This window comes from Carcharodon carcharias, chromosome 15 (assembly GCF_017639515.1).
Source record: "Carcharodon carcharias isolate sCarCar2 chromosome 15, sCarCar2.pri, whole genome shotgun sequence".
Classification (NCBI taxonomy): Eukaryota; Metazoa; Chordata; class Chondrichthyes; order Lamniformes; family Lamnidae; genus Carcharodon; species Carcharodon carcharias.
Window position 1 is genome coordinate 26,201,973 of NC_054481.1, and position 27,128 is coordinate 26,229,100.

Sequence of the window (27,128 nt, forward strand, 5' to 3'; positions counted from 1 at the left end):
GCCATCCAAGAACAGAGGCAGAGCAGCAGTACAACAAGAGCCACGCCTCCACAAGGGTGGCGGTAAAGGACCATTGGTCTTCTCAAGATGTGCTTCCAATGCCTGGACTGTTCAGGAGGTGTGTTGCAATACTCCCCAGAGCGGGTGTCACTGATAGTAGTTGCATGCTGTGCTCTCCATAATCTGGCACTGGCAAGGGGGGGACACAGTGGAGGTTGACACATCCACAGGTGGCAGGTGGTGAGTCTAGTAATGATTCCAAGTACAAGCACGGTGAGGAGAACACTGAGGGTGTGGAGGCAGACCTGGGTAACCTCCAGGCAGGCAGGGACACCAGGAACACATTGATCCAATGCTCCTTCAGCTAGACTATCAAATAAGAACTACCACCTCATGCCAGGGCAGCTGCCTCCATCCCAGATCCCAGAAAGAAGCATTTCCTTGGCCGCCAAGATATACTCAGTACCTGTGCAATAAAGTTTCAAGTGACCCACATCCAGCATTAAATATTGGTCTACCCTGCACCTACAAAACAAATGAAGCATACTCAAGCCAATAACACAAAATCAAATGTCTTTTAATGATGGAACCCGCAGATTCTTGAACTGAACTTTAATTGGTGTTGGTAGTCACACCATTAAAAAATGAAAAGCAAAATGGGGGAACAAAAGATCACCTGTGACCAGCCCTCTTGTGCTTAAGGTGCTTTAAACTTGTGTTTATGGGTGCTATGTGTAGGTGCTTGCCCCCCACACTGGCACTGGTACTGGAGACAGCCTGCTGACTATTGTCTTGTTGGCCTTGATGCCTTTAGCTGTCGTCCTCTGGCCAATGGAGCCTGTGTTGGCCCCAACTAGGAGGGAGCGGCCAGTGCCATGGCTGGCATCTCCCCAGTTGCTGTAGTCTCATCAGATGGCACGGTCACTGGCAGAGGGGCAGAGGAGCTACTGCCATCATCCAGAGCACCCTGAGAGGAGCCCGCAGAGATGACAGGCAGCTTGTGCACCAACATTAGGTCATTCTGGATCTCCCTGCTCACCATTGATGGATGGGCACCTAGCTGGGATACTGGGTGCCCCATCCATCTCACACACAGATACTGACCAGCTGAGGTCATTGCCTATGTGTGGGCTTGCAGGTCTGAGCGCATTCCCAGGGACTCCTGATTCTGTCCCTGGAGTAACATATCCATGTGAGTTGCCACTCTCTCCATGGACGAGACATTGCTCTCGGCCATGAGGGTCAACGCAGTGCTCATGGTCTGCAGAGACTCCTCCAAAACGGAGACCATGGCACGTATACCCTCATGGATCTCCGCCAGATCATCCCTCACACCCCATTGGATGTCCAGCATCTGCTGCCTAATGGACAACTCCAGAGACCCATCATCAGCCTTCGACTGAGTGTTGTCCTGGTCATCAGTCCTCCAACTGCTCATATCCTGGGCACACTCTGCCTCCGCCTGCACCTCATATGAAGTGCACCTCATGTGAAGTGCTTGAGAGAGCGGGTGTGACGCAGGTGTGTGAGGAGCATGGTAGTTCTCTGGTGTCAGGGATGGGCCTTCAGGGTCCTGAGTGAGAATGCCTGCTGGTGAACCTAAAAGGGAGAAGGACATTAGTTAAGGTCATCACACTGTCACGGTGTATGCCTGGTGAGAGAACAGAGATTTGCATCACAGTGCCCTCGTCTTTCACTTATCAATGGGGACTCCAGGTTTGAGGCTCACATCAATGAAGAGAGTATACTAGAATGGTTGTACAAGCCAAAATCCTCACCTCAGTGCACGCACTCTTACCTTCACCTGACACCCCAACCTCACCGTGGCCGGTCAACCAAGGTGCATGGCGCCTCGTAAGCTCCAAGGCCTCCTGTTCATAGCAGGAGAGGATGTGGTGGTGTGGAGGTCCCCTGCCTGTCCGTGACCTCTCAATACTATTATGGGATGTCTTCTCCTGAAAAGATACAGGAGCATTGATTAGTCCACTCTCTACCTGCAGCACCATTGCAACCTGGCCAGCTCCAGGTAAGGAGCACCTTGCAGGGCACATCCGAGTCGTGGCCCTCGAGCCGCAAGGCACTCAGTCCAAACAGCCAGGGCTCACCCCCTTGGCCAGCTCCAGCACCATTAACAGGTGGCACTCAGAGACTCTAGCACCCTGAGCTCCACAGGGGGATGGCCAGCCCTTAACACTTCTCCACGTTGACCCATGCCAACACGATACTCACCCTTCCTGAGCACAGCAGGTCATTGAAGCGTTTCTGGCACTGCACCCAGGTGCACTGCACTGCGTCGTGGTTGCTCACTCGTGCTGCCACCTCTTTCCATGCCTTCTTGGTGAGGTGCAGTGGCCGCCTCCTCCCATCTCTGGGGACAAGGGTGTCTCTTCTGGCAGTCATTTCTTCCTGGAAGGTAGCAAGGCATTCATCTGAGAAGCGCGGGGCTGACTGCACCGCTGACCTCACCTTTCACATGGGTTCTCTTTCCTAGGTCACAGCCATGTCACTGTTGCAACTCCAACGCAGGCCACCTCCCTGGGCCTGCCTATGCCGCTTTCAAATTGGCTGCTGGGTCGCCATTGGACCCCGCCCGCCCCTTCTCAGAGGTTATCCAGCTGACTTTTACGCTAGGCGGGCCAGCAGCGTGAAATCACCTTCCGGCATCGATCGCGGGCGGTGGTCAGCTTACCAATCGCCACCATCCGCCGAGGTCAAAATTCTGCCCATTGTGAATTTTTCTGTAAATCACTATTGAAAATCACGCTTTAGAATATCTGTCTCAGCGCACTATATTCAAACACCTGCAATGTCAAAGGAATTGGCTGTCAAACTAATGTAATGGATACTGAATACAATCTTTTTAAAACTGGATCGCTCAGCAACTTGTTGAATGTTAATCTAGTCCTTAAATTTCAGATAACTAACCAACTGTTTGAGCATTCTGATGTTATTTAAACTCCACTATTGGATTGCTATTTTGTAAGTCACTGACAGCTGTTCACTATGCTCTTTTGCCTCATCTTGCATCAGGTGTATAATTCCAGAGACTTGTATGTATGCTCTGAATCAGTTTACTTTTGGGGGGTGCAGAGGAATGAGCTTTAAACTCCCAGGACAGGCAGAGGGTGGGGTGGATGGTGACTGAAAATTTAAAATCTGAGCTGGACACCAACCTACCTCCAGCATATCCATTTCCAGTTTTAATGGAGGCAGTTTGGGTGCAAGCAAGCTGCGTCTCCAGAAGCTGGTGCCTCATTTAAATATTTTAATGAGGCTGCGTGCCTCAACTGACAGCACAGTTGTAAATTTAATGACTGCCTTTCACAACTCCTGTCCGCCTCCCTGTGCTCTGCAATTGGGCTCCATTTGTGCAACCTGATGATCTGGTGCTCAGCCACCTTCACCTCCCCAATGATTTTTTAACCCCAATGTTAAATTTTGAAGGACCTCTGAGTTACCTGCATTTCCGAGTTTCCCGACCATTATGACCCCATTCCCCCCCACCTCTCTATAACTATCGTGGCCTTGGTTTCTAACTGTAGACTATAAAATAGCCCCTTCTTTTCTTGAAGCAGATTAAATTCCTGTAATTTGAATTGGCAGGAATGAACACTTGGGTAATTTCAAGTTCTTTCAAATTTTGTTTGGGTCAAATTCTGAAAATCAAATTGTTTGGTTTTGAGTGGGAAGAAGCTGAAGGACCTCCAGAGGCTACAAAACATTCACCGAGGCCTCATTATACATAGAAATATTTGCTGGAGTTACTCCCAGCACCAAGACAATCTTGACAACATCCTACCTCAACAACATCTTATTGCAATTTAGCAACAGCCCATGCACAGAAGCGGGGAAAAAAACCTGTAAACCATCCCACTGTAAATCCATGGATTCATTTGAATAGGATAGGTCATGCCAGATCCAAATTTTTTACAAAAAGATTTTTTACATATCAAATCTAGAGACCAGTTCAGTTTTGGAATTCTGTATTTAAATCCCAAAATCTTCAAATGGCGAATAATTTTCTCAAGTCCTTCTACAGCTGTTCTTGAAAATTATACAGAGGAATGTCAAAGCTGTTAGCATTATCTGTAGAATTTTGATGTTCTCATTTAATTCCAACATATATTTTTACTTCTCGCACAGGAGAGGTTGGTTTCCAACCTCCTACACCAGGCCATTGGAACAAGGTCCAGATATGTCGTCTACACCCAGGTGATGTATCTTGCAGCAACTGTACTATTAAAGATCTTTCAATAACCATGTTGGTGACAAATTCTTGTGTGTCTCGTTAATAGTCAGAAGTTTGAATTGCTACTTGTGGCATTTTTGGGTGAAACCAGAAGTATTTAATAGTTTGTTGTTCAGTTCATGTTTGATGTTTGTTGGCAACTCTCACTAGATATTTTATGAAAACTAACATATAATAAAATCATGTGACATTATTAACTCCCAGGCTTATAGAAAGTATGGAAATTATACCAATTTTTTGGTACATTTTACTTTTTGAACTGTTAAATATATTTCTTTAAAACATATGATGGTGAAGCTGTAATAATTGTAATTCTAAATTTAATACAGAGTACCTACTTCTGGATCAGCAATCCTATTACTATAAGAAATCTGTGATCGACTGCTGTTCCAAGCTCCATTCTACAAGAATGAGACAAGAATCATTTTGTATTAAAACATCATTATTTCATGTTGTAACCATGCTTAATGAAGCACTATTTCCAGGGTGGAGGGAAAAAACACATGGGATAGGGTAAAAAAGGGATATTCAATTTACCTTTGAAAACTTAACAAATGTTAGAAACCACTCTGAAAGGTACTATGTGGTTTATCCTGATCTTTCTGGGATTTTATCTTTCTGGGGTTTTATCATTCTGGATGTCCTGACTCGGAAAAACAGACCTGTCTCCAGCTGGTAACCATTGCTCTCAAGTGAGATGGGCATCCTTTTTCACTCCTGGTTATAAACTGACGTAGATTTGGGCCCCAGTTTACTCAGTTGTTATGACTACTCACCATAACTCCAGTGGGATGGAACAGCACAGAAATAGGCATCAACCTAGATAGACAGGTCCCAGCCTGCAGTCAGAGTTTCCAATCAGCCTTGTAAGGGCTGTACTTATCCTTTCAAGGCGACTAACACAAAAGTGGTCAGGATATTTGCAGAAATTCCCACTTCCCTATCTCAGTGAAACCTGGAATATGTTACAGGCTGGTACATCCCGTGACATGAAACGTTTTTATCTCTTAAATTTGCCATTGGCTCCAATGGGGCAGGGATGTGTGTGATCTGAATTCTCGAATGAAGGATGTTTATCTTGTTATATTGCACATCAGCTCTGGTCAAATAGGTAGGAGACTTGCCATCTGACCCTTGGCAGTGCCTCTCTGAAAATGTCTGCTAACATCATGCTAGCTCCAGCACATGCTGTCATGATCTCTTTCCATCATCTTTTGCAATCAAGGTTTTGACAATATCTATCCAAAATAATAGAATCAAAGAGTTCTCACAGCGCAGAAGAGGCCATTTGGCCCATAGTGTCTGTGCTGGCTCTCTGCAAGAGCAGTTCACCTAGTGCCATTTACCCACCTTTTTCCCCATTACCCTGCAAATTTTTCCTCCAGATAATGACCCAATTCTCTTTTGAAAGTCACAATTGCATCTGCCTCCACCATATTCAGGCAGTACATCCCAAACCCTACTTGCTGCGCAAAAAACGATTTTCATCATGTCACCATTGCTTTTTTTGCTAATCAACTTAAATCATTGTCCTTTGGTTCTCGATCCTTCCATCAGTGGGAACAGTAACTCCACATCTTCTCTATCCAGATACCTCATGATTTTGAATATCTCTATTAAATCTTTTCTCAACCATCTCCTCTCCAAGTAGAACAGACCCAGCTTCTCCAATCTATTGGCATAACTGAAATTCCTCATCCCTGGAACCATTCTCATGAATCTTTTCTGCACGTGCTCTAAAGTCTCCACAACCTTCCTAAAGTATGGTGCCCACGACTGGATCCAGTACTCCAATTGAGGCCAAGCAGTATTTTATACAGGTTTGTCATGACTTACTTGCTTTTGTAAGCTATGCACCTATTTATAAAGCCCAGGATCCCATATGTTTTTTTTTTAAACCATGCTCTCAACCTGCCCTATCACCTAATGATTTGTGCACATATACACCTAGATCCCCTGTTCTTACACCCTATTTAGAGTTGTAAGCTTTGTTTTACATCATCTCTCCCTATTGTTCCTACCAAAACAAATCAGTTCACGCGTCCCTGCATTAAATTTCAACTGCCGCTTGCCTGGCCATTCCACCAACCTGTCTATGTCCTTGTGAATTTCTACACTATCCTCCTCAAAGTTCAAGGTATTGTATCACCGTAAATTTTGAAATTGTGCCTTCTTGCACAGCAAAGTCTTGGTCATTAATATATATCATCAGAGCAAGGGTCCTGTCACCAACCCATGGGAAACCCCACCACAAACTTTCCTCCTTGTCCAAAAAATTACCATGCATCACCTTTCTTTCTTGTTCCTCAGCCAATTTTATATCCATGTTGCTACTGTCCCTTTTATTCCATAAACCATAACTTTGTTCACAAGTCCATTATATGGCACTTTATCAAATATCTTATGGAAGTCTACGTGCACCATATTAACCCCATTACCCTCTCTGTTACCTTAGTTAAACGTAATTTGCCTGTAACAAATCCATGCTGCCTTTCCTTATTTAACCTTATTTGCATTTGCCCAAGCGACTATTAATTTTGTCCTGAATTACTGGCCAGGATTTTCCCCTTGGCAATTTGGGGGCAGGACCCGCTCATTGAGGGGAAAATGACGCTGGATGACATCAGGAGGAACCCCCGATGTCATCCCGGTCCATTTAAATCTTCAGGAAGGTGGGCGGACAGCGAAATCAGCGAATTAAGGCCAGTGACAGGCTAATTAACCTTGTTAAAGACCCTGCCCATCCAAGCTTAAGGCTGGCGGGCAGGCCAGGAGCCCCAGCAGGCTCCAGATTATTCATGAAACTTCATCCACTGGCGAGGTGAAGTTTCCTATCCGTTTTTAAAAAATGTAATAAACTTTGTATTTCTTATTAACATATCCCATCTGGTGTGACATTGTCACATGAGGGGGACATGTTAATAATTTTAATATTTCTCTATTTTTTGACTTTTCTTACCTGTCAGTAAGCTCCCTGAGACAGCACTTTGCCTCAAGGAGCAGTGTGCTCTTTCGCACGCACTTTGACAGATGGGGAATCCCTCCACCCCCCGCACAGGAAGCACATAGCACTTCCTGTCAGGAAGGCTGCTGGGTGGGCCTTAATTGGCCCGCCCACTCAAAATGGCAGCTGGCCCCATTTCGGCTGCGGAGTTCTGCTGCCTGCCTGCCCGCCCTATGAGGGCAAAATTCTGCCCACTGTTTCTAAAAGCTTCCTCATCAGCTGGCCTGTAGTTCCTGGGCTTATCCTTACACTCTTTTTTGAACAAGGGTGTGACATTTGAAATTCTCCAGTCCTCTGGCATCAATTAACATGATTCAAAAGGTAAAAACAGAATTACCTGGAAAAACTCAGCAGGTCTGGCAGCATCGGCGGAGAAGAGTTGACGTTTCGAGTCCTCATGATCCTTCGACAGAACTAAGTAGAAATAGGAAAGGAGTGAAATATAAGCTGGTTTAAGGTGTGTGTGTGTGTGTGTATAGAGAAGTGGAGGGGGGGTGTTGTAGGGACTAGCAAGCAGTGATAGAAGCAGATCATCAAAAGATGTCACAGACAACAGAACAAAAGAACACATAAGTGTTGAAATTGGTGATTATATATCTAAGCGAATGTGCTAATTAAGAATGGATGGTAGGGCACTCAAGGTATAGCTCTAGTGGGGGTGGGGGGAGCATAAAAGATTTAAAAATATTTAAAAATAATGGAAATAGGTGGATTATTTTTAAATATTTTTAAATCTTTTATGCTCCCCCCACCCCCACTAGAGCTATACCTTGAGTGCCCTACCATCCATTCTTAATTAGCACATTCGTTTAGATATATATCACCAACTTTAACTTTAACACCTATGTGTTCTTTTGTACTATTGTTGTTGACATCTTTTGATGATCTGCTTCTATCACTGCTTGTTTGTCCCTACAACCACACCCCCCCCTCTACCTCTCTCTCTCTCTCTCTCTCTCTCTCCGCCCCCCACACACACACCTTAAACCAGCTTATATTTCAACTCTTTCTTGGACTCGAACTCAAGTTCTGTCGAAGGGTCATGAGGACTCGAAACGTCAACTCTCCTCTTCTCCGCCGATGCTGCCAGACCTGCTGAGTTTTTCCAGGTAATTCTGTTTTTGTTTTGGATTTCCAGCATCCGCAGTTTTTTGTTTTTATGATTCAAAAGGTGTCCGATTTGTATTTAAATAGAAATTGTGTATTAGTAACACATCTAAAGTCTTGCTATTAGTACCAATATAGCAAAGATCTACAGGAACTATGGATTTTGTTTCAGATGACGTGCACTGTTACTAGCCATAATCACAGTTGTCAAACCAGATTACTACCAAAACATCGAGGAGGTGTGATAGGAGCAATTGCAATGGGTTTTGGCTATAATTTACCAGATAAAGAATTGTGCTGGTCTTGCACTTGCTAAACTTTGCTGTGCCTATTTTTTTTACATTGGTGTCATGTGTCAAGAACAGCTCATAAGACAGGACCCAATGAAGGTAAATTACTCCAGCTTGCACAGTTGTTTGTGTTGCTGCTGGTGTTCTGGAATTATCTCACTGTATAAACCCAAAACAATTCCCTGCAGTTTAAATATGTTATATTGCAGAGTTACAACAACCTGTATTTACATAGCTCCTTTAACTTAATAATTATCACAAGGTGCTTCACAGGGACATTATAAAACAAGATATGACACTGAGCCACATAAGGAGACATTAGGCCAGTGACTAAAAGCTTGACCAAAAAGGTAGATTTTTGTGAAGTGTGTATTACAAGCGGAAAGCAAGATAAAAAGATGGCAAGATTTAGGGAGAGGTTGTTAATCTGTTCTGAAGCCGGTTGATGAAGTGGGGAAACCAGACACCATTTTTTTATTTATTGTGGAATGAAACAGTACAAATGTCTGCCCCACCCTAACCAACATCCAGTGTCCCAGAAGTCTCTATTTTATGTGCTCAAGATACTTAATCAATCAATGCCCCTCACCTGTATATCCTTAACCTCAATACAATTAACATACCATTTACAGGCATGCCATGGCTTGGCCTAAATAGCCAAGTGGTTATGGTATTGGGTTTGTAACCCCAAATCAAGAGTTCAAATCTCACAATGGCAAACTATGAAACAATGTAACTTCATCTGAACAGATGGAAACAGGTTTGTACTCGAAAGAGTTACAGGCATGCCATGGCTTGGCCTAAATAGCCAAGTGGTTATGGTACTGGGTTTGTTAACCCCAAGATCAAGAGTTCAAATCTCACAATGGCAAACTATGAAACAATGTAACTTCATCTGAAACAGATGGAAATGGGTTTGTACTCAAAAGAGTTACAGGCATGCCTACCAATTGAGGAGCAGTTAAAATTGAGGATGTGGAAGCGATCAGAATTTGAGGAATTTTGGTGAGGGGAGGAGATGGTTGTACAACTAAAGGAGATTAGAGAAAGGGAGGGACAAGGCAGTGGATGGGTTTGAAAACAAAAATTAGAATTTTAAAATCAAGGTGTTGCTTAACTGGGCGCCATTGCCAGTCAGCCTGCACAAGAATGAACAGGATTATGGTGCGTGTTAGGACACTGGCGGCAGAGTTTTAAATTGAGTTATGCCAGTAAAGGCTTTGTTATTTGTGGAGCAAGCCAAATCCCAGAGGGAAACTTGACTTACTGATCATAACCTTTTTTTTGTATTTTGAAATGAGGGAAGGATCTGATCCCAGAAGCATAGAATCCCAGTAAGACTTCTAGGATTTTAACATTATAAGATTTATTAACAAGAAGAAAAAAACTTAAGCACACAATATTGAAACTCTCAGTTAAAACAGTTTTATGAAACATCCCCCCAAAAAACCCACTTGGTCAAAAACTACTTGACAACAGCTTCCTTATAGATTTTTAATTATAAGAATTCAGTACTATTATCCAAGGCTGCTGTCACTTTAGTAAAAGGTATACCACACAACTTCTCACTCTCTTCCACTCTTGTTATGACCCAGCAGTTTGTAAAGCTGAGTTATTTAAAAATCCTAGAGGGAAACTTTAAACAACAGTCATAAGCTATATTTTTAAGTGGTATGTTTGAGATGCAACTCTAAATTCAGGAATCAGACCACCTGTTCTCAAGATGTTTATTTTAAACTAAATGAAATATTTTATTAAGTTACAACACATTAAACACATATTGGCTACAAATTACTATTGTTATAATTTTTAGCAAATTCCCAAACTAATCTACATAAGGCAACAGCACCCATAGACTTAACCAGGCATCAGGCAAAGGATTTTCACCTTACGAATTCAAAATGAGGTTCTTTTCACTTTGGTTCCTGTGGAGACAGTTGGAGGCTTACAACTGCTTTGATCTTACATTGCCGCTGCCCTGCTCACACGAAAACTGCCATCAGTTATATCCAGCACGTCTCATTGAATGTAAATTCTCATTGTATCACTAGCCTCTTTGAACTCCACCTCTTCTAACAATAAAACCCCTTTCATAGTACCAATTTTATTAATAATATAGGCATATTGCTTGGTCTCTGTTAGCTAGGTGCCAGATTTCACCCCACATCTCAAAATTAGTACATATCAAAATACCCAGACTAGCTGGCTTTAATTCAGTTAAGACACAACCACAGACTAAACCTCTATTTTAAAAGAAAAATATTTTCCAATAATATTATATGCATTAATAGCTTCATGACACTCTGTTGTGGATATCCAAAAGAATGGTTCAGAAACAGACCGCTTTCTGAAAACAAAGACTTCTCTGCCTTGAAAACTCGATGGCTGCTTCAAATTCACAACCCTCTCACCCTTGCCCAGCACAGATCTGATCTCAGGACATCTACCCCACACAGCCACACATCTCAACTAAACATCTTTCCTTAAATATATTTTTCTCCTTTCACCTTACATTTTATTGTTCTGAGCATGTCTTCTAACTCAACTTTTCCAAATTTAAAAATATTTCACGTTTTCTTATTGTCTCTACTTTCGGGTCAATAAAATTTAATAACCTTCCCTTGTATGTTGTAAAAGTCCCTTGTTACTTCTGAACTCCCCTTTGAAATTTAACAGCTGAAAAGTCAAGTCCCTACCTATCATCTAATGCAAATTTTAAAACCCAACTTATTGACTCGTACATTCAACTTCACCATAGCTCCTCATTACAAACATATGCATCTAGCATTTTTATCTTCCATCTCTCAGTTCTCACAGATAAGCTGTCTTTACTAACCTTCCCCAGTTTAATTAATCATGGATGCACGCACACCTTTAAAGAATACCACCATATTCCCAAAATATTTTTAAAAATCCATCATCACATCTCCTTCAATGGAAAAAAAATGAAACATCATACTTCAAAAAGATGTTTTCATTTTCTCAACTCACTTCGTATCATTTACTATACTTATCTATACAAAAAAAACTGTTACACTATGGTGTACATATATCAACCATGAAAATTTTACAAGTTTTTTGTAGAGTTCATTCCAGTCCATTCTCAATTTCCCAACATCCAAGTCCTTTTGAATTTAAGCTCTTGACAGCGCATCTGCAATTAAATTCTCTTGTTCAGCCGCATGTATAATTTTTAAATTGAACAGTTGCAGTAATAAACTCCACCGAAACAGTCTGGTGTTTTTGTCTCAAAACTTCTTGAGAAACTTCAAAGGATTGCGGTCGGTATGTGTAAATGTCTCTGAAGAATTGTTTGCAACATACACCTCAAAATACTGCAAAGCTAACACCAAACTTAGTCTCTTTTTCTATAGTTGAATATTTCTTCTGATGTACATTCAATTTCCATGAGAAATATCCTACTGGCTTCTCAAATCCCTGTTCATTTAACTGTAGCAACACCACATCAACAGCCACTTCATGGATGTTAACAGCCGTTTTAAACTGCTTTCTATAATCAGATGCTGCTAGAACAAGTGTAGTGGTTAGTACAGTTTTCAAGCTGTCAAATGCAGTCTGATACTCCTGTGTCCATTGGAATCTCCTGTTCTTTTCAAATAGCCTATTCAATGGAGCAACTACACTGCTGAAATTTGGCATGAATTTCCAATAGAATCTACTCATGCCCAGAAAGCTCAAAACTTCTCATTTTGTTATAGGCACTGGGAACTCTGCAATCTCGTGAGGTCACTTGACCATGTCCAACAGCGTGGCTTAAATATGTACTTTTGTTTCCGCAAATTCAATTTTAGCTAAATTTACACCCAAATTAGCTTCCTGTAGTCAGTCAAACAGTTCCTTTAAATGTCATAGATGTTCCTCCCAGGTTTGACTGAATACCACTAAGTCATCAATATAAACAGCAACTCCTCTGTTTGAAGAGTCATACGGACTCGAAACGTTAACTGTGTTCCTCTCCACAGATGCTGTCAGACCTGCTGAGTTTTTCCAGGTATTTTTATTTTTGGTTTTTGTTTTGGATTTCCAGCATCCGCAGTTTTTTGCTTTTATTATAATATAAACAGCACAACTGCTTAGTCCTTCAATCACTTTGCTTGTTGGTCTCTGAAATGTTGTTGGTGCGTTTTTCATACCAAAGCGCATTACTTTGCATTAATATAAACCATCCAGCATCACAAAAGCTGCTATCTCATTTGCACTTTACAGTAAGGGAACTTAGGAAAGGGGTGGTGGCATGTGGTATTGTCACTGGACAAATAAACCACAGACCTAGGATAATGCTCTGGATACTCAGGTTCGAATCTCACCACAGTGGATGGTGGAATTTGAATTCAATAAATATCTGGAATTAAAAGTCAAATAATGACAACACAGCCTTTCCTGATTGTCATAAAAACACATTTGGGTCACTAATGTCCTTTAGGGAAGGAAATCTGCCATCCTTGGCCTATATGTGACAACAACCTAGGCACCAGAAACGACACTGGCAAACTCAGCCCTGTCAACCTTACTAACATCTGGGGGATTGTGCCAAAATTGGGAGAGCTGTCCCACAGACTAGTCAAGTAACAGTCTCACATAGTCATACTTACGAAATCATGCCTTACAGATATTGTCCCAGGCACCATCATCACTATCTCTGGGTATGTCCTACCAGTGGGACAGAACAAACCCAGCAGAAGTGGCGGCACAGTGGTATACAGTTGAGAGGGAATTGCCCTAGGAGTTCTCAACATCGACTCTGGACCTCATGGAATCAGGGCAAACATGGGCAAGGAAACCTCCTGCTGATTACCATGTAACACCCACCCCTCAGCTGATAAATCAGCACTCCTCAATTTTGAACACTGCAGGAATTCCTCAGGGTAGTGTCCTAGGGCCAACTATCTTCAGCTGCTTCATCAATGACCTTCCTTCCATCATCAGAAGTGGGCATGTTCACTGATGACTGCACAATGTTCAGCAGCATTCATGACTCGGATACTGAAGCAGTCCATGTCCAAATGCAGCAAAACTTGGACAATATCCAGGCTTGGGTTGACAAGTGGCAAGTAATATTCGTGCCACACAAGTGTCAGGCAATGACAATCCCCAAGAAGAGAGAATCTAGCCATCGCCGCCTGACATTCAATGACATTAGCATCATTGGATCCCCACTATCAACATCCTGGGGGTTAAAATTGACCAGAAACTGAACTGAACTAGCTACATAAATACTGTGGCTACACGAGCAAGTCAGAGGCTAGGAATCCTGTGGTGAGTAACTCCCCTCATTCCCCAAAGCCTGTTTACCATCTACAAGGTACAAGACAGGAGTGTTGTGGAATACCCTCCACTTGCCTGGATGAAGAGGCTCTTCGGCCCATCAAGTCTTCACTGACACGTGAGAAACACCTGACCTACCTACCTAATCTCATTTACCAGCACTTGGTCCATAGCCTTGAATGTTATGACGTGCCAAGTGCTCATCCAAGTACTTTTTAAAGGATGTGAGGCAACCCGCCTCCACCACCCTCCCAGGCAGTGCATTCCAGTGCATGAGTGCAGCTCTAACAGCACTTCAGAAGCACGACACCATCCAAGGCAAAACAGCCCAATTGATTGGCACCCCATACACAAACATTCACTCTCTCCACCACCAGTGGCAACAAGTGTGTACCATCTACAAGATGCACTGCAGGGACTCACCATTGCTCCTTAGACAGCACTTTCCAAACCCAAAACTGCTGCCATCTAGAAGGACAAGGGCAGCAGATGCAGGGGAACACCACCACCTGGAAGTTCCCCTCCAACCTACTCATTGTCCTGCATGCAAGTGGTACCTTTACCTTTCATCTCTCATTTCCCACAGACAAACTGTCTTTACTAACCTTCTCCCAGAGGTAGGGACCTACCACTGCGCCACAAGGCCTCCCTGAAAGGACCTACCAAGACAAAAGCCATCTGAATTCACACCATCTATTGTTTGTGAACTCGTCCAAAACTCAAAATCAATAGACTTTCATACTCCCTGTCTCCAGAGACGAAATTCAATAAAGGGAACTGTAGAGAAACCAATTAAGTGTGAATAACCCCTATCCATTCTCAGTTGTGTAGCAATGGTTTCCAATTTCAAACCATTCTAGGTGGACAGTAGAAGTATTGATCATGTGACTGAAACTGTCTTTGGATAACAAACCTTGTTATCCCAAAAACCAGGGAGAAATCAGTCAGTTTGCAAACAACAGCTGTAGAGACAGCAGCAGACAGGACAGCATCATCTTTGCCTTTTAAAGCCTGGAGACTTCAAAATCTTAGTCTCCCATCCTGCTCCTTTTCAAAACCACCAGTACATAAAGCTTGATCTCCTGATAAGAAAACTGTGGTTACCTAACTTTGTGACCTGCTGAAACTTCATCTCTGCGAGAAAATCCTGCTACAATTCTGATGTACAACTCCAGCTATTGAACCCTCCGAGACTACTTTTCAGGAGTGAAACACCTTCTTCACTGGGCCTGCTTTAAGTGTTCTTTCTAAGTCGAGCCAAACATATGAATTACAAACTTATAACTTGCATAAGTGCATCATTTCTTTAACAGTTTTTTTCGAGTGTTTGAGTGCCATGTGAGTGATGTAGCATTAGACTTATGGGGTGAACATGTGAATAAATAATTCTGTTTATTTATAAAGTGAGGAGGAGTATGGCGTTGAGATAGAGGATCAGCCATGATCATATTGAATGGCAGTGCAGGCTCGAAGGGTCAAATGACCAACTCTTGCTCCTATTTTCTTTGTTTCTATGCTGCTGACTACTCAAGTAAGCTATATGCTCGGAGGTTAAGAAACATGCACACGTTCCTTTTCAAAAACTCGCTGGTTATGAACAGCGAGGGAAGGGAAAGGGAGTTTCAGTTCTTTCTCGTCCCTGTCCATAACAGATGGCCTCAAGTTTACAGCGAATAGAACATGAAAGGCTAGGTAAGAGTTCATTTGAACTACTATAATGTCTGCAGAAACTGTCCCGTTTATATTACAGGTTGATTTGTGCAACAGCTCCAAACATAAACAATTTAATTATTAATTACATGCATGCATACACAGTTGTTGCTCTAAAGACTGAAACTGCCGACTGTTTCATTTGTCTGTACAGGATGTAAGCGTTAATTTATCTTTGCCAAAAAGAGAAGGATACCCCAGACATCAAGGGCAGAATTTTGCCCTCAGATGGCATGCGGGCCCCACCGGCTCGGCAGCAAGCGGACAGCCAACCCCCGCCACTGAAACGGGGCCTGCCGCCATTTTGAGTGGGTGGGCCAATTAAGGCCCACCCAGTGGCCTGCCCGGGGGGGGGAGGGAATCCCCAACTGTCAAAGTGCACTCATTCGCATGCACGTATAAGAGCACACTGCTCCCTGAGGCAAAGTCCTGTCTCAGGGAGATTCGTGAGAGGTAAATAAACTCTAAAAATAGAAAAATTTTAAAATTATTAACATGTCCCCCTCATGTGGCAATGTCACACAAGATGGAACATATTAATAATAAGCAATTAAAATTTATTACATTTTTAAAAAACGGACATGAAACTTCATCCCACCAGTGGATGAAGTTTCATGAATAATCTGGAGCCTGCTGGGGCTCTTGGCCTGCCCGCCAGCCTTAAAGTTGGATGGGCAGGTCTTTAATTATCTTAACTAGCCTGTCAGTGGCCTCAATTGGCCATTGACAGGTCGGCGGGCGGACAGCTGATTTCGCTGTCCGCCCGCCTTCCTAAAAATTTAAATGGACCGGGATGACATTGGGGATTCCTCCCGAGGTCATCCCTCATCATTTTCCCCTCGGCGAGCTGGCCCCGCTCCCAAATCGCCGAGGGGAAAATCCTGGCCCAAATGTTTATGCTGGTGTCACAAACAGGTACATGTATTATCATTCAGTGCAGTTCACTCTCACACATCAGCACTGCCCTGTTTGCTTACAGTGATGGAACTGCTGTTGACAGTGAAGTGCATTGAGTATCATTGGCTTCTTCATGCTTCTCCCTGATGTTAGAAGGATTATTATTCATAGCAAAACCCAAACATTTGTTATTGTGTGATGCATTCCTGCCTTATAATCCATTGCTAAACCAGTTCCTGAAATGGTGATGCCACATCTACTGTTTTGTAATTAAGTAGAAAGATACCTGTTGCTATTAATTCTGACAAGGTCTAGCAGCAACAACAACAACTTGTCTTTATATAGCTCCTTTAACATAAAATGTCCCAAGGCACTTCATAGAAGCATTATAAATCCAAAGCAAAAGCTTTGTGCATGAGCAGTGGCTCAGTGGGTATTACTCTCACCTGTGAATCACAGGTTTGTGGGTTTAAGTCCCACTGCAGGACTTGAGCACAAATGTTAAGCTAACAATCCAGTGCTGTATTGATGAGAATGCAGCATTGTCGGAGGTGCTGCCTTTGTCTGCTGTGTCAGGTAGTTGTAAAAGATCCCATGCCACTATTTCGAAGAAGAGTGGGGGAAGTGTCAGTTTGTCATTGGAACTAAGCTAGAAAATGGAATCTGATTTTAAAGATTTTCTTTTCAGCTAACTTTTAAGCACACATTTCTAGCTGTGTAACAAGCTGGAATATAGTGCAATTTCAAAACCTAGAAGTGTTATTGAAGTCACCCATATTCAAAAATCCAGTTTTTAAAGCAAAAGAGGCAGGAGGATGGTGCACTCTGCTCCCACCTCTGTTCCCTGCTCTATTCCATTATCAGACTGGATCAGTCTGTCCCTTGCCACTTAGGCCAGGAAGTGTTAGTTATGTTATAGTGAAATTTATCTCTATATCCCTTAATTCCGTGTGGCCAAAAATCTATTGGCCTTTGTCTTAAATGTACTCAACAACTGAGCATCCATGGCTCTTTGAGGTAGAAAATTACAAAGATTCAAAACTTTTGAGTGCAGAAATTTCTCCTCATCTTAATGACTATCCCCCACTGTTCCCTAGCCAGGGAAAACATTTCTCTGCATTTATCCTGTCAAGCCCTTAAGAATTTTGTTTCAATTGGACCACCTTTCATTCTTCTAAACTCTAGGGAATATAGGCCTACTTTAGTCGATCAGTCTTCAAAGAACAATCCTCTCATCCCAGGAACCAGTCTAGTGTACCATTGTTGCCTCCCTCTAGGGCAAGAATATCCTTCCTTGGGTAAGGAGACCAAAATTACCACAATGTTAATACAATAACTCACTCATAGTGGTACTGTTATAGTTGTATATTGCCCACAGTCAGTAACGTTCTCGACAAAAGTTCATTTGAAAGTTCTAAATGAATGTCTCTGAAACAACAATTACAAAGATTTTAGACATACCATCATGCTGGACAAATTACCTAACTCCCTGTATTCTCTGCATTGTGCATTCCAGTAAATCTGATTACATCTCTTCAAGCCAATTTGGCCAAATTAGCTTGATAAAGCAAACTTGTACAAAGTGTAAACAATGTTGGAATTTTTTAAACGCAATTATTTGAACACTAAAGCATACATTCAGCTTTTAAGAAAAAGTTAATAACACTGGAATTGGTAAACAACTTCAGACTATGAACTCTCGCCTCTATCCTCACCCCCTTTTTAATCCCCTTTTTTCTACATTCATTTTTATTTTTTATCCACGTATTTTTATTTTTATTCATTTATCCATGGTTTTATCCCCTTTTTTATCCCCCCCTTCTATCCCATTTTCTATCCTTTTTTCCCCACTGCCACCCCCTCCCCCCACCCCATCCCCAAAAGGGCCATCTGTTACTTGTCCCATGTTGTTCTTTCACACAATGCTACCTTTGTTCTGCTATTATCACATTCTGCTTTCTTACCTTTATGACACTATCAGCACCTTTTTTAGCCCTTACCACTACCAATAACACTCCCTTTGTCCTTTAGTTCATGGCATCTTTGTCAACCTCTCCTTTGTCCCCACCTATCGCTATCCAGCTTCACCTGCTCCACTCCCCTTAAACAGTATAAATTTCATCACATTTCCACTTCTCTTCAGCTCTGAAGAAGGGTTATATGGACTCGAAATGTTAACTCTCTTTCTCTCTCCGCAGATGCTGCTAGACCTGTTGAGTTTTTCCAGCATTTTCTGTTTTTGTTTCAGATTTCCAGCATCCGCAGTATTTTGCTTTTATCCTAGAATTGGTCTTGTTTCATTAAATTCTCTTTTACAAAATTTTAGGTAGTCTTTACAAACCTGTAACTCCTACAATTAAATTATTTCACTTAAGTTTAGATAAGACAGAACCAAAACAGAATTTCACAATCATATTTTAGCTAGCTGGAATGTTATCACCTGTGTTTAACATAAAACGAGACTGTGTTGGTTTTCAGAGCCTTGTAAGTTGTTGCTCTGCAATACTGTAGTGAGCAGACAGTACATCCTTTATCATACAGTATAATATATAGCTTAATGTTGTGAGGGACTGTTGATATATATCATGGGCTGGATTTTACACTACCTCACTGAGGGGTTTGAAGGCAGGAAGCTCGTAAAATGCAGCATGTGGCCTTCCCACCACCTAACCACCTGCCCCCGACCTGTCTCAAATTTTACGGGGCACGGTGTAGAGGTATCAAGCCACCCGCCCTTGGGCTTACTGGGGCCTTCTTAAAGGCCTCAGCCTATCCCTGCTGCTATTTTACCCAAGGCAGGGGGAAAACACACCAAGCAGCTTTAGCTGCAAGTGCTGGTGTCAGGCAAGCTGGGGGACCTCCGATGGGCATTTGCAGCCTTTCTGGCCTCTTAAACCCCCACCACTGGAGCCTGGCCATGGCGATAGCCCAGATTTACCTTGATGTCTGGCTCCATTGCAGTACACTTCCTTCTGGAGCTGTTTGTAGTCCCAGGAGTGGCCACCACTCATCTGGCATTGCTTGGTCTACATAGCTGTTGGCCAGCAGCACTTAAGGTGGAACACCCTCCCAAGATAGGGGCCAAAGTCTCGCCTTAAGCCAATTAAAACTTCTCCCAGCATTAAATGGCTGCGGGGCAGGAGCAGTATCGTAGGTGGGCCACCCCTCTTACTTTTTAGCCAGTGGTGGGGAGGTGTGTGTGGGGGCGTAGGCAGGTCTATGGCGTCCCATAATTTCCTTTGCATTCTATCAGCATAAGTATATAATCATACAGCACAGAATGACGTTGTTATGCAAGCGTTATCCAATTAGTCCCACTCCCCTGCTCTTTCTCCACAACTCCACAAATTTCTCCTTTTCAAGTATATATCCAAATTCTTTTTGAAAATTACTGTTGAATCAGCTTTCAAAATTTAATCAGGTAGTGCATTCCAGATTATTTCAACTCACAACATAAGATATTTCTCCTCATTTACCCAATGGATGCCAGTTATCTTAAATCTGTGTTCCCTGGTTATCAATCCTACTGCCTGTGGAAGCAGTTTCTTTCCATCTACTCTATCAAAATTCCTCTTAATTTTGAACATCTTTATCAAATCCCTCCCCCCACCCCTTAACCTTCCTTACTCTAAGGAGAATCATTCCAGCTTTTTAATCTCTCCAAAAACTTAAGTCCCTCATCCATGGTTCCTTTTTGGTAAATCTCCCCTACATCCTCTCCAAAACAATTATTATAGCAAAATATTCACCACAGATACCACCAGTATCCTTTTTTGGTGGATCTCTAGCCCCTCTTTATAAAGTATGTGAATATGTGCTAAGAGTGACTAGTTTCATAACCCTTCCATGTGGCTACTTCAAAGTAACTTTGTGTAATTTTTCTTTGGCACCTTTTAAATTTGCAAAATACAATTTTATAATTAAAAGATAGTGTTCTCCAAGATCTAGTGCTTTATCAGTATGATTCAACATTTTTTCAGTATCTAGGAATTCTGTTGTAATATCTCATGAAAATTCAAGTCCATGGTAGTGATATACATTTCCAAATACAAAGAATGCACACCGAGCAACTATGCTTTGCTTTTCATAAACAGTGAGCGGCTTTATTTGGGCTCACAATGCTTTTATAAACCTTTTGTTTTCCATACTTAAAATCATTTTTAATGCATCTGAATGATGTGTAATGGGAATATAGACTAGGAATTTTGACTTTTACAGCATAGTTATTGAGGTTGCTGCATTCTTCAAATGAATTTGGACATTGGAGGCACTAGTATTTTGCATTTGTTACAGTTGCCATATGATTGACACTCCCATAGCTGGTCTTACGTTGTTCTTGTTAAAAAGGGTAGCTCAAGTAATGTTTTACTGGAGGCATAAACCACTGGAATAATAGTGTCCATCTTTTGTAATTGGAAAAACAATTTTTAGGTATTATTTGTGTATCAGTGGGACCAATGCTAAGCATGCCTTGTCACAAATGCATGCCTGCAGTTTCAGAATGTGATTGATGTAAAAATTCTGTGTTGAAAAGAACTGTCTGAATATATTTTGGCAATGCTTTTCATTTGTGTTCAATTTAATTTGTAAATGTATGGAATCCTAAATGCGCTCTCTCTATCTCCCTCTCCCTCCCTGTTGTCAGTTAACCAATTTCTTTTTCCACTCCAAAGTAACTTGTGAAACATTTTTATCCTTAAGTTCAGTGCCTGCCCTCTTTCAATGTTATCACCTATCATCAGTGATAAGAGCAACCTGATGTATGGTAATTTGAGGTCGGTTTTCGGCATGTCTTTGCAATGAGTTCAGTGTGAGGGGAGTTACTACAATTTAAGCCAAAGGAAGATATAAGGGAATAGATAGGTGTTTCTGTGGCCACAGATGTGAATCCAGGTTGGTATGTGTGCCAGGATCAAGGATGTCACTGAGCGGCTGCAGAGCACCCTGAGGAAGGAGGGTGAACAGCCAGCAGTCATGGTCCATGTTGGTACAAACAACAGTGGCAGAAAGAGGGATGTGGTCCAGCAGCCAGAATTTAGGGAACCGGGTAGGAAATTAGCAAGCAGGACTTCAAAAGTCATAATCTCCAGATTACTCTCAGTTCCACAGGCAAGTGAGTATAGAAATAGAAAGATAAAACAGATGAATGTGTGGCTGGAAAGACGGTGCCGGGGGAGGGTTTTAGATTCTTGGAACATTGGGACTGGCTCTGGAGGAGATGGGACCTGGATAGGCTGAATGGATTGCACCTAAATAGAGCCAGGACTGAATTCCTTGCAGAGCATTTTACTACTGCTATTGGAGAAGATTTAAACTAAATTGGCAGGGGTGTGGGAACCAGGAGATAATATCAGAGAGGAATACCAAGGTGCACAGAATGCTGGGAAAAATAGCACTAGAATAGAGAATAGTAAGTTAATAGGTGGGGTCAGAGTAAGGCGAAAAAGTAATAACATCTAAGTCAGGGTTACTGTGCATGTATGTGAATGCATGGAATGTATAAATAAGACTGGTGAATTACAGGTACAGATGCCACGTGGAAATATGATGATGTGGCTATAATAAAGACTTGGCTCTAAGGAGGGAAGGATTAGGTGCTAAATAATCCTGGATAGAAGGTGTTCAGGAAAAATAAGAATGGACAAAAAGTGGAAGGGGGGGCTGGTGTGGTGGTATTGGTGGTAAGAAGAACATTGCAGTGCTGGAGAAAGAACATCAGAACATAAATAGGAACGGGAGTCAACCATTTGGCCCCTTGAGCCTGCTCTGTCATTCAATAAGATCATGATTGATCTTGTGTTTCGATTTGCACATTCCCATCTAATCCTGATAATCTTAGACTCCTGTTAGACAAGGGAATCAATCTACCTCTGCCTTTAAAAAATATTGAATGACCCCGCCTCCATCACGTTCTGAGGCAGAGAATTTCAAAGTCGCACAGCCCTCAGAGAGAAAATTTCTCCTCATCTCTGTCCTAAAAGGGTGACCCCTAATTTTAAAACTGTGTCCCCTAGTTCTGGACTCACCCACAGGAGGAAACATCCTTTCGACGTCCACCTTGTCAAGACCGTTCAGGATCTTGTAAACTTCAATCAAATCAACCCTCACTCTTCTAAACTCCAATGGAAAGCCCAGTCTGTCCGACCTTTCCTCATAAGACAGCCCACTCATTCCCGGTATCAATCTAGTAAACCTCCTTTGAACCGCCTCCAATGCATTTACATCCTTCCTTAAATAAGGAGACCAAAACTGCACACAGTATTCAAGGTGCCGTCTCCCCAATGCCTTGTTTAACCGAAGCATAATATCCTTACTTTAATGTTCAATCCCTCTCGTAATTAAGGGTAGCATTCCATTAGCCTTCTTAATTACCTGCTGTACCTGCATATTAAGTTTTTGTGACTCATGTACTAGAACACCTAGATCCCTCTGCACCTCAGAATTATGCAGCCATTCTCCATTGAAGTAATACTCTGCTTTTTTGTTCTTCCTGCCAAAGTGAACAACTTCACATTTTCCCACATTAAACTCCATTTGCCAGATCTTTACCCACTCACTCAACCTATCTATATCCATCTGCAGCCTCATGTCCTGTTCACAACATACTTTCCTACCTATCTTTGTGTCATATGCAAATTTAGCTACCATGTCTCACTCCCCTCTAAGTCATTGATGTAAATTGTAAAAGGTTGTGGCCCCAGTACAGATGCCTGTGGTTCGCCACTTGTCACATCCTGCCAATCAGAAAAAGACCCATTTATGCATATTCTCTGCTTTCTGCCAGCCAACTAATCTTCTATCCATGCTAATATGTTACCTGCTACACCATGTGCTTTTATCTTCTATAATAATCTTTGATGTGGCACCTTATCAAATGTCTTCTGGAAATCGAAGACTAAGGCTCCCCTTTATCCACTGCGCATGTTATTCCCTCAAAAAATGCCAATAAATTGGTTAACCATGATTTCCTTTCACAAAACCATGCTGACTCTTCCCAGTTGCCTTGAGCTCTTCTAAGTACCCAGCTATAACCTCCTTAATGATCAATTCTAATAACTTCCCCACAACAGACGTCAAGCTAACTGGCCTATAGTTTCCTGTTTTCTGCCTCCCTCCCTTCTTGAATAGAGGGGTTATATTTCCAACTTTCCAATCTGATGGAACCTTTCTATAATATAGTGAATTTTGGAAAATTAACACCAGCGTATCAACTACCTCATTAGCCACCTCTTTTAAGACCCTAGGATGTAGTCCATCGGGATTGGAGAATTGCCAGCCTGCAGCTCCATCAATTTGCTCAGTACCATTTCCCTAGTGATTTAAATTTCACCAAGTTCCTTTCTCCAGTTCACCTCTTGATTTGCAGCTATTACTGGAATGTTTTTTGTATCCTCTACAGTGAAAGCTAGAAGCAAAATATTTGTTCATTTCTTCTGCCATTTCCTTATTATGCACTATTAACTCCCCACTGCCACTTTCTAGAGGACCAACACTCACTTTACTCTTACTCTTTTCCTTTTTAAGTACCTGTAGAAACTCTTGCTATCCATTTTTACATTTCTAGCTAGCTTCCTATCATATTCTAATTTCTTTCTCCTGATTAACCTTTTAGTCATTCTCTGCTCTTTATATTCTGTCCAATCTTCTATCCTGCCACTCATCTTTGTGGAGTTGTACGTTTTTTCCTTAAGTTTGATGCTTTCCTTAACATTTCTAGTTAACCACGGATGATGGGTCCTCCCCTTAGAATTTTTCTTTATAGTAGGAATGTACTTATTCTGAATACTCTGAAATATCCCTTTAAATGTCTGCCACTGCTTCTCCATTGATCTATCCTCTAGCCTAGTTTCCCAGTTCACTTCAGCTAGCTCAGCTTTCATCCCCACATAGTTCTCTTCTCCCTTTCAAACTGGATGTAAAATTCAATCATATTGTGGTTGCTGCTACCTAGGGGTGCCTTTATGCTGAGGTCATTAATTAATCCTGTCATGTTACACAATACCAAATTTAATATAACCTGCTCTCTGATTGGTTCTAGAACGTGTTTCACTGAGAAACTATTCTAAGAACTCCTCATCCAGGCTTCTATCAATCTGATTTTTCCAGTTTATGTAGATTAAAATCACCCATGATTATTGCTGTCCCTTTTATCACAAGCACACAATATTTTCACTTGAATACTTTGCCCTACACTGTGGCTACTGTTAGGGGGTCTGTAGACCACTCCCACTAATTACTTTTTTCCCCTACTATTCCTCATTTCCACCCAAACCAATTCTACATCCTGATTTCCTGAACCATGGTCATTTCTAACTATTGCACCAATGCCCTCTTTGATTAACAGTGCTACCCCTCCACCTTTATCTGGCCTCCTATTCTTCTTGAATGTCATTTATCCTTCAATATTAAGGACCCAATGTTTGTCATCCTACAGCCACGTCTCTGTAATTGCTATCAGATTATATTTATTTACTTCAATGTGGGCCATGAATTCATTTACTTTGTTATGAATGCTACGTGCATTCTATTTGGCTAGAGCTAAGGAACAAAAAAGATGCAGTTACATTGCTTGATGTGGTCTATCGGCCACCAGCTAGTGAGAAGGATAGAGGAACAAATTTTCAAGGAAATTACATAGGTGCAAAAATTATAGAGTAGATATAATGGGGGACTTTAATTATCCAAATATAGACTGGAATAGTAACAGTGTAAAGGCCAGAGAAGAGCAAGAGTTCCAAGTGTGTGTTCAGGAAGATTTTCTAAGCATTGTATGTTGCCAGTCCAATGATAAAGGGGGCACCACTTGACTTGGTTCTTGGGAATGAGGTGGGCTAACTGGATCAAGTGTCAACAGGAGAACATTTAGGGGACAGTGATCATTGGAGCATGTGGTTTTGGCTGACAACGGAAAAGGACAAAAAACAATCCAGGGTGAGAATAATTAACTGGGGGAAAGCCAACTTCAATGGGGTAAGAACAGATATGAGCCAAATAAGTTGGAGTCAGAGATTGGCAGGAAAAATGGTAGCTGAACAATGGGCTATCTTCAAAGAAGAGAGAGTTCGGACATACTTAAGGTATATTCCCTCAAAAGAGAAAGGTAGGGCAAACAAATCCAGAGGTCCCTGTAAGACAAACAAAGTAGAAATTTGGCTGAGTAACAAGAAACTGAGAGTAGTAGTTATTAATGTTTCTCGGGCTGGAGGAAGGTTTGTAGTAGAGTTCCCCAGGGCTCAGTATTGGGACCCTTGTTTTTGCTGATATGCATTCATGTCCTAAACGTTGGTGCATAGGGCACAATTTCAAAACTTGTAGATGATATGAAACTTGGAAGCATTGTGAACTGTGTGGAGAATAGTGTAGAACTTCAAAAGGACATAGGCAAGTTGGTAGAATGAGAGGGCAATTGGCAGTTGAAGTTTAATGCAGAGAAGCATGAAGTGATTAATTTCAAATTCATCTTCAGCAGGGACACAGAACAAGCAGAGGCAGATTGGCTTGCCATGATATACCCTGGCTGATTGTCCCAGCTATCCAGAGGAAAGCTGTTGTCATCTGTATAATTTTTTTTATTAGTGTACAACAGCAGAAATAACATCCTAGGATCTCAGTTTGAATATCTGAATCATACAACCAAACAGATTTGGTAGCGATAGTGGTGTTTGACTGAGGTGGCTTAATATGAGTAATCATGTCAAGGACATTTCATCTGTCACTGTGTTTCAATCTCCCGAGTACGCAAACATCATAAGATAATGCAGTTCATTCCAGTTAATAGGACATTGATTTTTAAAGGAATGCTTCTCTTGAGCATTTGGTAATCTTAACTCTTTCTCTGTTTCCAACTTGTATTTCAATGGATCTTGGCTGACATCGGCTTGTTGGTTTTTTTGTCATCATTTTCATTAATCAATAAAATTGCAGTCTGTTAGCTGCAATTCAGTGGAAATGTTGATAATTATTGGCTTTCTTCTTCTGACCTTGGATGATATAAAGATGCAATCTACTGTTTAAATGCCAACTTGAAAGTTCTGCGGTGGCTGGAGGGTGATGTTGACGTGAAGAATACTTTTCACATTTGGTTTGAGGAGTGGCTAGGCTTGTGTTGAGGCTGTGATATGTTTGAGCAGTTCAGATAACCATGCAAATCATTCAAAACTATAATCCTGCCATTTGTCATCTGAAAAATGCAGTCTTGCAGTACTGCAGTCTTAAACAAACATGTTTAAACAAGCTTAAGCAAACCAGCCCAAAAACAACAGTTAAAAGGGTTAGATGAAGTAGGATGGGAAGATGTTCATGTAGAGCATAAACACTGGCATAAACCAGTTTGTTTAGTTTTTATTCACTGAATATGGGTGTCACTCCAAGGTCAGCATTTATCGCCCTTGTGAAGATGGTGGTGATTTGCTGCCTTGAACTGCTGGAGTCCATGTGGTGAGGGTACTCCCACAATGCTTTTAGGTGATAGTTCCAGGTTTTTCACCCAGTGACAATAAGGAATGGCAATATAATCCCAAGTTAGAATACTGTGTGACTTGGAGGTGCTGGTGTTCCCGAATGCCTGCTACTCTTGTCCTTCTAG

At 41.9% G+C, this 27,128-nt stretch overlaps 1 protein-coding gene across 4 annotated transcripts in view; it reads left to right on the forward strand.

Moving 5' to 3' along the window:
- baiap2l1a (BAR/IMD domain containing adaptor protein 2 like 1a) overlaps positions 1-27,128 on the forward strand; it is a 166,874-nt gene that overhangs the window by 83,119 nt on the left and 56,627 nt on the right. For all 4 annotated transcript variants that reach the window (XR_005945304.1, XM_041206417.1, XM_041206418.1 and 1 more), the window contains one exon: positions 4,144-4,212. Coding sequence is in view for 3 of the 4 variants with exons in the window: in XM_041206417.1 (XP_041062351.1) it covers positions 4,144-4,212 (69 nt within the window). In the remaining variant the exon portion in view is untranslated. The remainder of the gene's footprint in view (positions 1-4,143; positions 4,213-27,128) is intronic.